The 16,694-nt window shown below is 45.0% G+C and overlaps 1 protein-coding gene across 1 annotated transcript in view; it reads right to left on the reverse strand.

The window, feature by feature from the left end:
• The window catches only part of zranb3 (zinc finger, RAN-binding domain containing 3), an 82,439-nt gene that overhangs the window by 44,501 nt on the left and 21,244 nt on the right, over positions 1–16,694 (reverse strand). The window contains exons 8-12 of the mRNA XM_080492748.1: positions 15,282–15,416; positions 6,092–6,211; positions 2,492–2,611; positions 618–797; positions 74–238 (exon numbers count right to left, since the gene is read on the reverse strand). Of these exons, the coding sequence (XP_080348874.1) occupies positions 74–238; positions 618–797; positions 2,492–2,611; positions 6,092–6,211; positions 15,282–15,416 (720 nt within the window). The remainder of the gene's footprint in view (positions 1–73; positions 239–617; positions 798–2,491; positions 2,612–6,091; positions 6,212–15,281; positions 15,417–16,694) is intronic.

A 16,694-nucleotide genomic window follows, 5' to 3' on the forward strand; every position in this document is an offset into this window, starting at 1 on the left:
CCGAAAACCGTGGTTTGATAATGACGAAGTGACGCGAGAACGATATCGAGCGACACGTCTCGACGGATCTCACGTGGGTGAAGAAGACGCCGTCCGCCTTGCTGTCGCCGAGCGGCAGCACCATCTCGCTCGGCGTCCACGCGCTGGCCGAGTTGAGGAACTCCCACTTGTCCTTGTCGCCCTCGTCGGCCTTCAGGTACTCCTTCCTGCCGTTCAGAGTGCTGCCGGTCACTTTTTCCTGAAGGACGCAAGAGAGGGGGTGGCGGGGGGAGGGGGGGGGGGGGGGGGGGGGCGGGGGGGGGTTGGCTTTCATCAGCGGGCGGATAAAACGCCTTAGAAGAGAAATTAATTACACATCCTGACAGCTGGGATTATTAATGCAGATCCCCAAAGTCTGTTCTCGCAAAAAACAAACCGACTGCACCACATTCCTGCTCTTTAAAGTCTTCCTCCAAAATGTTTTCATACGCCGAGGTTGTTTGTTTATTTTTTTAAAAAGTCACCGCTAATCTTAAAGTGAAACCTCGCGCGTTTAAAAAAAAAAAAAAAGAAAAAAAAAAAAGACGTCATTAAGTTCCCTAAGCAGCTTTGCATAAATCCGGAGGTGGGGGCCGCACCTTCCTGTTGAGCATGGCCCACATGGCGGTGTCGAAGGTGCCCTTGGCGATGAGGTAGTGCACGTTGACGCAGGACGTCTGACCGATGCGGTGGGCTCGGTCCTCGGCCTGCTTGATGTGGCCGGGGTTCCAGTAGAGCTCGGCGAAGACCACGTGGCTGGCCGCCGTGAAGGTCAAACCCTGGAGAGGACGGCAAAACCAATCCCGTTTGACCCGTTTTTCAAAACAAAACAAAAAAAAAAAAAAAAAAAAAAAATTAAAATCGCAATATTATCAGATAATTGCCGCGTCAAGCGCCTACTTCTTTTAATCGTAACGAAGAGTTTATTAAAGTTTATTTTTTAATCATTTCATTTATGTATTTAATTTAAAAACCACCGAGAAAATTGTGAAAAACGTTAAAGAAAACTTAAGATTTTTACACAAAGAGTAGTGGACATAACACCACACTGAGAACCTACTATATGTAGTAGTACTAGTGAGGTGTTTTAACCTCGTTAGTACTACTCGTGAGTGTCAAAATGCCCACTAGTGGTCCTTGTATGATATTTGAAAAAAAAAACAACCTTACTAGTACTTTTAGTAATAGTAAGAATGCCCGCTAGTACTACTAGTAAGGCTCGAAATGTCCACGAGTAGACATTTTGGGTCGTTACGAGTACTACTAGTACTACGCTTTTGCCCTTACTGGTAGTACTAGTAAGGTCAAAAACACCTCCAAGTCAGGTCCAAAAATACCCTCAGGGTAGCTCTGGCTCTGACTAGAAGTACTAATAGACATGTTAGCTTCACTGGTAGTACTAGTAAGGTCAAAAACACATAACCAGTAGTACAAGTAAGATCAAAAACACCTCACCAATAGTACTGGTAAGGTCAAAAACACCAGATAGTTGGCACATTTGGCCTTACTAGTAGTACTAGTCCAAATTCTGAACCTTACTAGTACTACTAGCAATGTAAAAAAAAAAAACATACCATACTAGTACTATTAGTGGAAATGTTGGCACTCAAGTGTTTCTTACTCGTACTGCAATGCTTTGCTAGAGCTACTTGTGGGTACTTTGGTGCTACTAGTGGTACTACTGAGGTCAAAACAGTTTTACTAGTACTAGTAGAGGACATTTTGGCACTCGCTAGTTGTACAAGAATGATTAAACAGACCCTACTAGTACTAGGCATTTTTGACCTCATTAGTTGGTCAAAAATACATTACTAGTACTACTAGTGCACATTTTGGCCTCACTAGTAGTACTCGTAAGATAAAACCTACCCTACTAGTGAACATTTTGGCTTCACTAGTAGTACTCGTAAGATAAAACCTACCCTACTTGTACTACTAGTGAACATTTTGGCTTCACTCGTAGTTCTCGTAAGATAAAACCTACCCTACTGGTACTACTAGTGAACATTTTGGCTTTGCTAGTAGTACTCGTAAGATAAAACCTACCCTACTTGTACTACTAGTGAACATTTTGGCTTCACTCGTAGTTTTCGTAAGATAAAACCTACCCTACTTGTACTACTAGTGAACATTTTGGCTTCGCTAGTAGTTCTCGTAAGATAAAACCTACCCTACTGGTACTACTAGTGAACATTTTGGCTTCGCTAGTAGTACTCGTAAGATAAAACCTACCCTACTAGTACTACTAGTGCACATTTTGGCTTCGCTAGTAGTTCTCGTAAGATAAAACCTACCCTACTTGTACTACTAGTGAACATTTTGGCTTCACTCGTAGTTCTCGTAAGATAAAACCTACCCTACTTGTACTACTAGTGAACATTTTGGCTTCTAGTAGTACTAGCATTTTCATGGCCTCAGTAGTGGCCTTACTAAGTACACCCCCCCCCCCCCCACCACCCTACCCCGTAAGTACCTGACCGGCTGCTTGGATGCTGAGGATGGCCACTCGTGTTTCGGGGTCACTCTGGAACTTGTGGACGAGTTGGATCCGCTCAGACGCGGGAACGCTGCCGTCGATTCGGATGTAACGGGCCTGGAGACACCAGAAGAGAAACTTTTTCACACGATCCGCTTTGTTCACACACAAATAGGGAACGTGAGCCGCGACCCAGGTTGGTTCTACCCGGCCCTATAATAGCATCGCTATCGCAACGACGCGTCATCAGTCGGGTGAAACTAACCTGTTGTTGGTGTCCATCTACTGAGCATGTGCAGAAGAACTACTGACTATGCATGCGCAGTGGCAGCGTTTCAGAAAAGTTGCCTTTTAAACCGTTTCCACGGAGACAGAGGTGGCGCGTTTTCATAAAGTGACACCTTGGGAGCCCTTTTCAAAAAGCTGCATTTTACCCCATTTCGATGGAGATGCAGTCAAAACTTTTTCAAAAAGTTGTTTTGCCCCATTTCCACGAAGATGGCGAATTTTCAAAAAGTTGCCTTTTCATCCATTTCCACTGAAACAGCATTTTCCAAAACATTTTGTTTTCACCGTATCCACGGAGACCATTGCCTTTTAAGCTTTGATTTAATTGATTTAAAGTGGAACACATACTTTTTTGCAGACCCAACATGCCTCAATGAAGGCTTTCGACCAACTTTTCTATGTTATGTTTGTAAAAACAAGACGGAGCGTATTCAAAAAGTTGCGTTTCCCTATGTTTTCCTGTAGATAGAGTAGTAGCATTTTCAAAAAGCTGTGTTGTCCCGCCTCTTCCACAGAGACGGAGTTGGCTCGATCTCGAAAACTCCCGTTTTTGCTCTGTTTCCACGGAGACGGAAGTCACAGCATTCTCAAAAAGTTGCACCCCTATCCCATTTTCTCGGACATGGCGCCGTTTCGAAAAATTCGCTTTTGTCCCATTTCCCACGGAGCGGGAGTAGTGGCATTTTCAAAAAGTAGCGATTTCCTCCAAACTGTTTTCAAAAAGTTGCCTTGTATCCCCGTTTCCACCGAGAAGGAGTAGTAGCATTTTCAAAAAGTTGTGTTTTCCCTCCGTTGCCACAGAGACTCGGCGCAATCTCGAAAAGTCACGGGGTTTTTTTGGCTCTGTTTCCACGGAGACGGGAGTAGCAGTTATCCCGAAAATTAAAGCCGAATATCATCCGAATTTACGTTTTTTTTATATATTCTTTTCCCTCCAGCACTATTTTCCGCGACATAAACGGGCTGAAAGTCTAAAACAAGGTTTGGAAAACTGCTATTATCCTTTTGAGTAAATACTCTGCACTCGGCGGTGAATGGAGCGGAGGGGACGGCATTGTGCACTTCTAAAAAGCGGCTGGCGGTTTGTGGGAGGACATTAAGGGGGTGTAGCATTTCATTAACCTGTATTCTGTACTTCAATGACACATGTGGATGTGGTGGGGGTGGGTGGGGGTGGGGCGGTGGTGGTGGTGGTGGGGGGGGGGGGGGGGGTTATCTAATAATACCACAATGGGTTGGAACATTTAAAAACAGCAAACAAAAGGGAGCAGCAGCCGCCGTGTTCATTAAACCCGAACTCGACCTTGACATTCAGCGACCCACGGCTAATGCACCGTGGCGACCGGCGCTCCCGCCCGATCCGGGTCCGCGGGCGCCGCGGCGGGGGGGGGGAACCGTCCCGGTGCCGCGGCGCTTCGAACACGCCGACGAAAGTCAAAGGTCAAGCAAAATTAGTGCTTACTTAAAGAACCCGGCCGGTCCCGGCAAAGTTTGCATCCATCCGCCGGTTTCCTGGAAAAGCAGGTGTGGCGGCGAGGATGTCGTAAATTGGCGCGGCGTCGCTCGCCCGTGCCAGGCGTCGCCTGTCGCTTTCCTTTTTTTAGCTCGTCGCTGTTAATTGGCGAGTGCGAACGCAGCCGAGAGCGAGCGTCTCGGGGAGGGATGTGTTATCGCACGTCGCACCGCTGCGTTACATGCAGCCGACACCTTCGCCGACCCCCGGCAACACACACACACACACACACACACACACACACACACACACACACACACACACACACACACACACGTGAACTCTTTCGCAGGTTGCTAACTAAGAGGTGGCGTTCTCTTGTGATGACTTGAGGAAAAACTTTAAGTCAAGTTTACTTTCTTGGAGAGAAAAGAAAGAGCTTTCCGTTTATTTCTTCTTTCGACAAGTTGTTGTCGTGACTCGTCTAAATGTTGCACCTGTATTAAAGTGTACGCCCGAATTAAGCTCGGATTATTGGACTGAATCGCGAGCGGTAACGCCTGCAGCATGCAGCGACAAAAGCGATTGAACGTCACGGAAAAGGTCTCGCGTTTGCGTGTCAACGTTTTGAGAACGACGTCCGTTTCCATGGAAATGGGAGAAACGCTGAAAATGATGTTGTTAGCATTGCCAGGTGCTGTTGTTTGTTTGGGAGCCGATTTTTTAAAAAAGCAGTTTCAGAAAATTGTGTTTCCCCCGGTTCCACAATGCCGAAAAGGATATTCCAAAAATTTACGGGGCTGTATTGTTTTCAAAAAGTTGCATTGCTTCCCGTTTCCACAGAGACTGGGATGGAACGTTTTCAAAAAGTTGCGCTTTCCCTTGTTTCCATGAAGATGGATCATTTCAAAAAGGTGTTTTCCTAATTCCCACAGAGACTGAGTAATAACATTTCCACAAAATTGCATTTTTCCATGGAGTCGGAGTCAAACCATTTTCAAAAAATTGTGTTTTCCCCGGTTTCACAGAGCCGAATGATATTCCAAAAATTGACGGGGCCGGATCATTTTCAAAAAGTTGCATTTTGCACCGTTTCCACAGAGACTGAGATGGAGCGTTTTCAAAAAGTTGTTTTTTCCCAGTATCCACGGAGACAGAGTTGGAAAGTTTTCAATAAGCTGCATTTTCTCCCATCTCCTTGGAGCCGGAGTAGTAGCATTTTCTAAAAGTTGAATTTTCCCTCACTTCTATGGAGATGGAGCATTTCAAATAGTTGTGTTTTTCTGAATTCCATAAAGACGAAGTAGAAACATTTTCAAAAAGTTGCGTTTTTCCCTCGTTTCTATGGAGATGGAATCAAAGCGCTTTCGATAAGTATTTTTTGCTTGTTTCTACATAAGCATGATCAAAAAGTCGCATTTTTCTGCTTCCACGGATAAGGAGTAACAGCTTTTCCCCCCGCCCCGTTTCCATGGCGACGAATCGCAAACATTTTCCCAAACAAGATTTTCCCTATTTTCACGAACACGGAGCGTTTTCAAAAAGTTGCATATTCTCCCTGTTTCCGTGCAGAGCATTGCCCCCCCCCCCCCCCCCCCCCCCACACCCCTAAAAAAAAAAAATTCTACCTCGTGTCCCGTTTTCGAAAAGCTGCTTTTTCCATCTATTATATCAATTCAAAATGTCCGAGAACATTTGCATTGTTCAACGGAAGACGTGAAGCAGAGATCCACAATCACGTCCGCTTCCATGCGCCGCCATTATGTTGCTATTAAAGTGCGCCTGTAATCAGCGAGGTATTGTGTTGACGGAGGGGCCGGGCCAGTTCCCGGTCCCCCCCCCCCATTAGGGGTTACCTTAGCCTCCACGGCGGCCTCGGTGCAGGCCTGCAGCATGGTGAGGTGGTGGGCGAACACCAGGAACTTCAGCTGCTCCGCCTCCAGCATCATCTTAATGTAGTCCTTCACGGCTCCCGCCTGGCCACACACAAATAGACACAGATGAAAGGGGGCGACTGAATCCATCACTCCGCCGCACACACACACACACACACACACACACACACACACACACACACACACACACACACACACACACACACACACACACACACACACACACACACACACACACACACACACACACACACACACACACACACACACACACAGAGGAACCGGCGAGATCAGTGAAGAAGTCAATTAATCACCGCAGCATCCTTTCTGCGTGATCGATTCTCTATTGAATGCCGCGGACCGCGGACTTTAAAGCGAGGGAGCGGGCGAAGCGGCGGGGGCGCATTTGTCAACTCGCACATACCGAGAGGAAATCGATAAGCCACAACTCGCTGATATGATTAGTGTGGCTTTGTTGTCTTGGAAATCGGTGCCGCCGAATAGAAGAAAACGCCAAGAAAATCACCAAATTAGGTCTTTTTTTAAAAAAAAAAAAAATTAATAGCGTACTTACGTTAAAAAACGGAAAAAAAATCTTATTGTGGTGGTTGTTATCGTCGCTCCAGATATTTAGGAATTGGATCGCGGGAAGGGTTGAGTTGTGATCTAATTGACCTCGTCAGGCAACAACCGAATACTTTTGTTAGGTTCTAACGCTTCTAATCGCGACAACAGAGCCACTGCAAACTTTTTGAAAATGGCAAAAAAAAAAAAGAAAAAAGTGGGACTTTTTGAGACTCCGTCTCCATAGAAATGGAGGAAAAGAACTTTTTGAAAACAGCTCACAAGGTATAACTTTTTGAAAACGCTACGCCGCTATCTTGGTGTAAACGGCGGGAAGGCGCAACTTTTCTGAAACGCCCACACTACGTCTCCATGGAAATGGAGGAAAACGCAACTTTTTGAAAATGCTCGGACTCCGTCTCTGTGGAAGAGCGGGGGGAACACAATCTTTCTGAAACGCTCCATCTCCGTGGAAACGGAGGAAAACGCAACATTTCGTAAACACTGTCTGTCTCCATGGAAACGGGAGGGGGGGAAAACGCAACCTTTCTGAAACGCTCCGTCTCCCTGGAAACGGAGGAAAAGGCTACTTTTTTTGAAACCCTTCTCCTGTTCACGCGCAACACGACGATAAAAGCTCGTTCTACTGCACATGCTCAGTAGGAGGACAATAAGAACAACGTTTCCTCCGTCGTGTCATGACCCCCAGTCCATATCCTCCTGGGACTTTGGTGCTTTTATTTTGACAGTCACTGTAAAAGTCGTCTGTCCACTAGAATGTCGTTGTACTCCCATTGTTAATGTTTATCGCGGATTGTTCTCTTTGTGTAATTTTGTTGCAAAAACAACCAACAGCACCCACTAGTGGCCTGGCATGCCAACTACGGATCTTGTTGGACAAGATGGTTACAAAATTTTCTTTTTTAAATTCCATCAAGCTGCGTTCAGAACATCTTCAGAATTCCTCAGGTCTATAAACTTTTAACAAATAGGAGCTGGAATGGTTTTGAAGGTTCTGACGCCAAAGTTGCAGCGATTATTTCCTCAACCTGCTCAAAATGTTTGGCGGGTCCAGCCATCTTCCTCCGTCGCAAACGTTCTCAAGATGACTGTGGGAACTCGAGACTCTTAAGTTCTAACAAGGAATTAAACCCCGGAACCTTTTTTTTTTTGTCAAACTTCCGAGACGTCTCCCCGGCGCTTTTGTGTCCTCAGCCTCGGCGGCGTCCTGCCTTTTCACACCCGCGGCCGCACAGCTCGTTAACAACATCCAACACCCGTAACTGGCTTGTCATCCCGCCGAGTGGGCGACCGCTGACTGGTTCTGTCTGGTAGGAAGCATGAGCCTCTTGTTTCTGAGGAACGGTGAGCCATCGTCACGCAGTGTTCAAAAAAAAAAAAAAAATTAAATAAATAAATAACATGTCAAAATAAAACTTCTGAAGAAGCGCTGTGGATGTTTATATATAGAAATATAGAAATATACACAGTGGGGTTCCAGGGAAAATGATGCACAGCTGATGACAATCATGGAGCAGATACTGGCCAATCGATGAGATAAGACATGGAACCTGCAGAACCAGACCGGGAGGTTGGAGGTTCTCCACAGAACCGGAACCGGGATTCAAGATTTTTTGACAGAGCCTCTCAGAAATTGAGATTTCTATTTATTTATGAAGTCAAAGGGTAATAATGCTTTAAAAAAAAAAAAAAAACATCACAGTCCAAAATGTACCCCCCTCCCTCTCCTTGCGATACTTTCTGTTAAAAAGAGTCATCGATGCCCCGGGCCAAAAAAAAAAAAAAAGCTGAGAATAGCACCAACTAGGGAGAAACACCGAGGTTTGATTTGAGTCCTTACTGGACAGTTTTGGAGAAGGGCCCTTCGAATTCCCAGCCCCTGTAATCTGTACAACCCCCCCCCCCCCCCCCACACACACTTCAACGCCCCCCCCTCCACAACCTGACAACCTCTCGCGAGCCGTCACACCTGCTCTGGCGGGAGAACCTCTGCTTCGCCTCGCCGATAATTAAGCCGATGCGCCCGATAATGAATCTCGCTGGCAGGCCCGCCGACCCCGTTCTGATCTGGGGGGTCCTCATTACTGACGGCTCGGGCTTCGCCGGCTTCCTTTCCGCCGAGTTTAATTAGTGCACAAACTTCGCGGCTGTCTGAAGCGGACCCGTTAGCCGGCTTTAAAGTCCAGCATCAGAGCTGTCCTCTCCTGGTAATTGGGAGCAGATGCTTGGCGGGTAAAGCAACAAAAATACCCCAAAGGCGTTTGGCATCGCCGTCGCCAGGCGGACTGGCAGGGAAGGCGAAGGCGAAGGCAGGGGCCATGATGCTCATGAGAGTGACATAGATGTGTGAATCCCCCCCCCCCCTCCCTTCCTGCCATGATCCAAAAAAGAAGAACCCCCCCGCTTTCGTCGCTCTAAAGTAGAGAAACTGTGTCTGACTGGAAGAACCAACAGGAGAGGAAATGAGAGTTTGCAGTATCGGCTTTAGGGTGGGTGAGTGTGGGGGGGTGGTGGTGGTGGTGGTGGTGGGGGGGGGGGGGGGGGGGGGGTTGTAATGAAAGGAGGTCCAGTGTTAGGCTAAACTGAGCAGAAATCCAATCAGCAAACAACACAAGGCGCTAAAAAAAAAAAAAAGAAAGACAGAGAAAAGAAAAGCGAAAGATCCGAGCTGGGAGGCAGGCGGAGCGGGTAGCGTGTCGATGATTGCGTTGGGTGGTTATCTCCGGTCTTCGTTAACCTCGGGGCCGCCGCTCATGGCTGAGGGCGCCGGGCTAATTGAAAGGAACGCCAGTACTCCAACGTGGCAGATGATTGGAGAGGGATACTATATTGGGAATAACTGTGTACTCAACTACAAATAGCGTGTGCATGGGGGTGATCTAGTCAAGGTGTGTGTGTGTGTGTGTGTGTGTGTGTGTGTGTGTGTGTGTGTGTGTGTGTGTGTGTGTGTGTGTGTGTGTGTGTGTGTGTGTGTGTGCACAGTGATATTTGAATTACATTCATAAACAAGTTTGTGGCCACACTGACTTGTGTGTTGTGTGTCCGTGAGGTCATTTGTGTGGTGAACCAGATTAGTGTGTGTAATGAAATTTGTTAGAAAACATGTGTGTGCTGAACCAGTTTTGTGAGTGTAATGATATTTGGTAGATTTGTGTGTGTGTGACGACATTTGTTCGGAAATTTCTGTGTTTAACCAAAGTTGTGTGTTCAACGACATTTTTTAGGAAACTTGTGTGTTAAACCAAATTTGTGTATGTGCTGACGTTTGTTAGAAAATGTGTGTGTGTTAAACCAGATTTGTGTGTGTAACAATAATTGTCAGTAAATTTGTGTGCGTTAAACAACATTTGCATGTGTAATGATATTTGTTACACAATGTGTGTTTAATTAGATTTGTGTGTTTAACGATATTTGTTTGGAAAGTTGTGTGTGTTGAACTGGATTTGCGTGTGTAACGTTATTTGTTCTAAAACTCCTGCGTGTCGAAATTTGTTAGAACATTTCTGTCTTTAACCAGAGTTGTGTGTGTGTAACGCTATTGGTTCGAAAATTTGTGTGTGTTAAACCAGATTTGTGTGTGAAACGATATTTGCTAGAAAATGTGTGTGTGCAATCAAATTTGCGTGTGTAACAATATTTATTAAAAAATGTGTGTGTAATCAAATTTGCATGTGTAACAATATTTGGTAAAAAATATGTGACACGTAAAAACATTCGCGTGTGTAACAATATTTGCTAGAAAATGTGTGTGTGTGTGTAACCAGATTTGCATGTGTAACGATATTTACTAGAAAATGTGTGCGTGTAATCAGATTTGCGTCTGTAACGATATTTGCTAGAAAATGTGTGTGTGTAATCAGATTTGCGTGTGTAACGATATTTGCTAGAAAATATGTGCGTGTAATCAGATTTGCGTCTGTAACGATATTTGCTAGAAAATGTGTGCGTGTAATCAGATTTGCGTCTGTAACGATATTTGCTAGAAAATGTGTGTGTGTAATCAGATTTGCGTGTGTAACGATATTTGCTGGAAAACGTATGCGTGTAGGGACAATTGTTCCAAACGTTGTGTGTGTTAAACCAGATTTGTCAGTGCAATGATATTTGTGAATAAATTTGAGTGTGTTGAACCAAGATTTGCGTATGTGACGATACTTGTTACGAAATGTGTTTAATCCGATTTTTGTGTGTAACGATATCTGGGTGCGTGCACCTCTCTGTGGTATTTGTGTATTTCAAGAAAATCTGCACACACACACACACACACACACACACACACACACACACACACACACACACACGTTTAAGTACATCACAGAATATGTGCACACAAGTTAAATTTGCACGCATGTTTTTCGCGTGCGTTCCCTACCAGGGCGTGTCGATGTGTTTCCAAAGCGAGATTGTAACTCGTGAACGTTCAGACTCGCGGGCTCATTCCCCCCCCCCCCCCCCCCGACTTTGTCGCATTACTGGTTGTAGCTGATGGTGCAAATGCAAAACAAAAACCTAATGATGCAATAATTCACCGCGCACACCAAACAGCCTGCGAGTCCAGACTCGGGGCAAAAAAACCACACACACACACACACACACACACACACACACACACACACACGCACGCACGCACGCACGCACGCACGCACGCACGCACGCACGCACGCACGCAAAACCCAGTGCACATATTACACAAATTTGATTACACGCAGAAAACGTGTACAGATGCACAAATGTGACTAATGTGGACACACACACACACACACATTATTATTATACAACCGCAGCACAGACGCGTCTCCTTTGAAGAAGAAGAAATGATGTAAATATGTTAGATTCTCCTCTGTAGTCACTCTGACCTCTTCTCAAACCGCGTGCACCCAGCAACCTTCCCTCTCATTAAAGAAAGAAAAAAAAAAAAAAAAAAAAAAAGTCACTTCATACTGAGAACCGGCGGAGTTTCCATAGCAACCGCATCACAGAGATGCTATTTTAGAGCCGCGCGTAACTTTGATATAAGGTGCGAGAGTGCCGGGCTGGACACAACAAAATAATACCTCGGGTTTAGAACTCCTTACTTTGTCTAAGTGCTTTCGCGAGAGGGGCCACCATTAGGCTCCGTTACCATGGCGACGCTCTCCCGGCGAGATCCCGGCCGAGTGGAAGGGCCAAGTGCTCCGGCGAACGACGCCGTTTCCTATCAATTCACCGTTTCCCCCCCCCCGAAAGGATGAGATTATTTATCTTGTTGCAGTTTTTTTTTGGTGTTTAAAAAATGTTTCTGAGAGAAGAACCTCGAAGGCAGGAAGCGTTCGGGGAACCTGCAGGTTGTTTTTTTATTTTGGCGGTATTTGTAGCAGGGTGTCGTAACACCAGCCAGATGCAGCGTGCCCATGGGGTGTGTGTGTGTGTGTGTGTGTGTGTGTGTGTGTGTGTGTGTGTGCGCAGAGCAGCTTTAACCCTTCGACGTCCTACACACACACACACACACACACACACACACACACACACACACACACACACACACACACACACACACACACACACACACACACACACACACACACACACACATTCGGAGGCTGTGATCGCACAGCGCTTTCGAGCGAAAACGCTCCAGTTTCGTCGCGTTTCGGTTGACCGCTTGCACGGCAACGGTGCTCGGAGTCATTGGAAAACTTTTGGAAAAACGACTCCCACTTTTGGAAAAACACTCTTTTCGAAAAGTGGAAACGCAGGCAAATGCGGCTTTTTGACAACGGTCCGAGTCCGTCCACCTGGAAACGGAGGAACGCGCAACTTTTCAAAAATGCCCTGTGGAAATGGAGGAAAACCAAACTTTTTGAAAACGCTCTGTCTCCGTTGAAACAGAGGAAAACGCTACTTTTTGAAAATGCTCAGTCTCAATGGTAACAGAGGAAAACACAACTGGAATAGAGGAAAATGCAACAGCGCTCCCAGTTCTTCTCCGTGGAAACGGAGCAACTTTTCGACAACGTTCCGACTCCATCTGTGTGGAAACGGGGGGGGGGAGGGGCACAAAACTTTTTGAAAATTCTCCATCTCCGTGGAAAACGCAACTTTTCTGAAACGCTACTGATGCGTATGCACATGTACAACGGCTCCCACTAGTGGCCTAACATACTAACTACATCGTCGTCACCGTTTCTGCCGTCTGAGTCAAAACAGACAGTTTTCAGAACGTTGCCGTGTAAACGCAAAACTTCTCTGAAATGAAAAGACACTTAAGAGTTATGACGGGGTCTAAGTCTGCGCAAGTTAATGATTTATTATATGCTTTTTACAGGCGCTTAAAAGGGATAATGAAGACAGTTTTAAAAAGATTTTATATAGATAGATATAGATTTATAATTGCTTTACAATATTTTTCAAATTAAAGGGTCAGATGGAAAAACAATACACCCGATTAATGCGTATTTCTTTTGAAAGATATTTTTAGTGTAAAAGAAATTTAAAGCCTATTATATGATTAAAAAGAAATATATAAAATATTATAATTGCTTATTTTTGCTGCTAATAAGGTACATTTAAAGTGACTCACTTTGCACGAAAACACAACATTGCCATGCCTATTTTTTTATGTTACATTGAAATATAATGCTTTACGGGCAAAAATGTGAATATTTTGACTTATATTCATATATCTAAGATATACTAATATACTTAAAATGCTCACAAATGGACTAAAACATGTATTTTTAGCCTATTTTGTGTCCATTTTCTTGTACGTTCCGGCTTAAATAACCACATGGTTTTCTGTGCAGGATGATATCGAGAACGATAAATAAAGAAAATGAGCTGAAGATAATATATGACGATATATAACTAGTATAAACAGTATACACGTGGCTTTGCCGGATGTTTCCAAAAATGCCGATTTAGATTGAGGCGGCTCGATCCTCCGCTTTACACCGGAGCACAAATCCGCAGTGGTCAAACCGGAGCCGAGGTTCCTCCACCGGAGCTGCAGAAAAGTCGCATTTTTACTGCCTGTTGGATAAAAATAACCGGCTGATGTCGAGAGCAGCGGCCAACAGAGGTTTTGAGTGCATTAAGTGCAAATGCTCGGAGATGAAATATCACTGGGTGCGCTGAGATATTAAACTACTCTGATGTTTAAAGGGTACGGCTCAGGTCTGCCGCAGCGCGCACACACACACACACACACACACACACACACACACACACACACACACACACACACACACACACACACACACACACACACACACACACACACACACACACACACACACACACACACACACACACACACACACACACACACAAAGACACCAAATCCTGCTCAATACTTTGATTTCCCCAACCCTGTTTGTGCTGCTCAGAGCAAACCCCTCAGTTCTATTATTAAAAATGCTTTTTATTGTGTGATTTATTAAACACGCCACATCATTTTTGTGGGGAGTTTGTGGCAAATATTAGTCAAAACAGAAGGAAATAGACGATTTGACGGGAACTGTTTCCGACCAGCACTGGGATAGCGTGTGACCCGTGTATCCTCGACGCCAAAGAAACATTTTGCAGAAACCCAGAGAATAATTCATATAATAATGTAAAAAAAAAAGACAAAAATACCTTCATCTTTGGCCAAGATGTGAGAAGAATCTGTCTCATTGACATTCACTTTAGGCCACCAAAGGCCAATCAGTTCATCCTTGACGCCGTATCAATATGTGTAGAAATCAGTGACTTGCCACACTGTATGTGTATTTGGCCACTTGAAGTTCAACCAGTTACTTCTTGTGGTAAAAGTGAATTCTGATCAGCCAATGACCAGTTGATCCTAAATTTGAAAATTCTAGACAAAAAGTCTAACCAGTTCATCAAAAGAACAACATCAGAAGAATTCCGACCATGGTATTTACCTTCACTTCCCTGTATAGCATTAAAGACTATTCAGGTCATTCTTGAGCCCAAATGAAGAGATGTGGCCATTTTCACCATTAGCAAGAAATTTTAAGTGAAATATTTATTTAACTAGTAAGTTAGAAGTCATAAGTTGGGATTTCGGAGGCAAATTTTACTCAGTTTCCTGAAAGAAATCGAAACTAAAACCCCAACAGATGTAATTTACCGTATTTCCCAGACTATAATTCACACTTTTTTTATTTTTTTTAATTAAGTTTGACTTTAGCGATCAGTCGTCTTCCAAACCTAACCAGTTCACCAAATGAGTCTAATCAGGTCATCACTGAACCCAAATATAAAGACCTCGCCCCCCACCCCCCAAAAAAGCAAAAAAAAATTACCGTATTCTCTGGACTATAAGTCACACCATTTTTTTTGTTTGTTTGTTTGGCTGGACATATCATCTGGGACAACTAGTATGGACCTTTTATGCTGTTAACGACCATATTTGATGGACAAAGCAAGAAAAATGTGGCCAAAAAGTTGAAAAAAAGAAGAAGCTGCATATACTGAAAATACATAACGTAGAGAGCGTTCAAAGTGTCTGACACATTCGAAGGTGGACTGCTTGTTTTAATGGGGTAAAACAAGGTGGAAACGCCACCTGGTGTCCCGTTACCTTGGCGATGGCGGTTTGCTTGTACATCTGCGTGACCAGGCCCATGACCTCCGAGAAGGGGCTGCCCGCGGAGGCGACCCCCGACCCCAGGCCCTTCATCAGCCTCTCCCACTCGGCGAAGCTGGCCGAGGCCTCCTGCAAAGCAAAGGAGAGGGCAAAGACAGTCACTTCCTCCCCTCCTCGCCACTGTTTTTTTTTCCCTTTCTTTTTACTTTCTTTTTTTCTTTTTGAGATATAAAGGGCAAAACAATTAATGGTGCTGCTGGGTGTCCTACTTTCCCTGCAAGTGAAAGAAGGAAGCAAAAGAAAGAGGGGAGAAAAGAGAAAATGGAGAATTCCCAAGGATGCAACCCCCCCCCCGAATCAAACTGGGCTGCTGTGCTAGGTGGGTCATGAGCGTCTCCCAATTATAGCCGCCTTGTGACAAGCCGGGGTCGAAGATGGAGAAGCAGCCCGGCCGCTACAATAAATCAAAGGCGCCCGGCGTTCTCTCAAGGTGATTGGCGCCGGGTATTTAAAGCGGGAGAGCGGCGGAGCAGCATGCGCCGCCTCGCCAACAAGACGCATGTAGGCTAGCGCCGTTTTCTCGCTGGAGACGGCGCCCCGCCTCCGCCGACGCGTTCCGAACTGCCCGCTAAGTTCCCGTCCCGGTTCAATGGGTGTGAGGGTTTTGACGCCGAGGCGGGCCGGAGGACGGGAGACAACTCTGCTTTTTTTTCCTGGATTCCCGAACTACGAGGGAGAGACTCTAAAGCGCCGCAGCGTTTAAGCGGAGCGATTAGCATTTCTTCGAACCTCGTCAAGGACGTCTGCATGAAGAAATGGTATTGCTGCGTTTCCTTCATGTTCCTCCCCATTAGATGTTTCTCTCGGCAGCACCTGCATAAACACTCCCAATACATGTTTTTTTTTTTTTTTTTCTTTTTAATTAAAAACTGTACATTCATGCACGAGTTTTATTTTTGTGTGTGTGTGTATGTGATTAAAAAAAAAAAAAAAAAAAAAAAAAAAATAGAGTGGCTAAGCACTCCATGGATGATATTCACCAGCGTAACACTGACAAAAGGCCAGGGCTGAAAAGGGCAAGAGGGGCATAAAAAGTGCCTGGCGGCGGAAGATAAAAGCCATCATTAGGGAGTAAAATGAGATAGGAGGAATAAACCAGTGAGTACAGTTTATATATATATTTATATGTATCGTCAGTTGGTAAAAACGGCGCTTCAAACGACGGTTTGTATTGCCTGAGAAATAATGCCTTTTATGTTTCGTGTTTTCCCGGCACAATAGTGGGATTCAGGTGGCCGGCCACTTCATTTTGTATTTTGTATCTTCTTTTTTTTTTTTTTTTTATTCCATTTAGCCAGCGAGGACAAAAACGCACGTCCATTCTGTACGCCGGACAAGTCCCCGTTT

This window comes from Lipophrys pholis, assembly GCF_963383615.2.
Source record: "Lipophrys pholis genome assembly, chromosome: 23".
Taxonomy (NCBI): Eukaryota; Metazoa; Chordata; class Actinopteri; order Blenniiformes; family Blenniidae; genus Lipophrys; species Lipophrys pholis.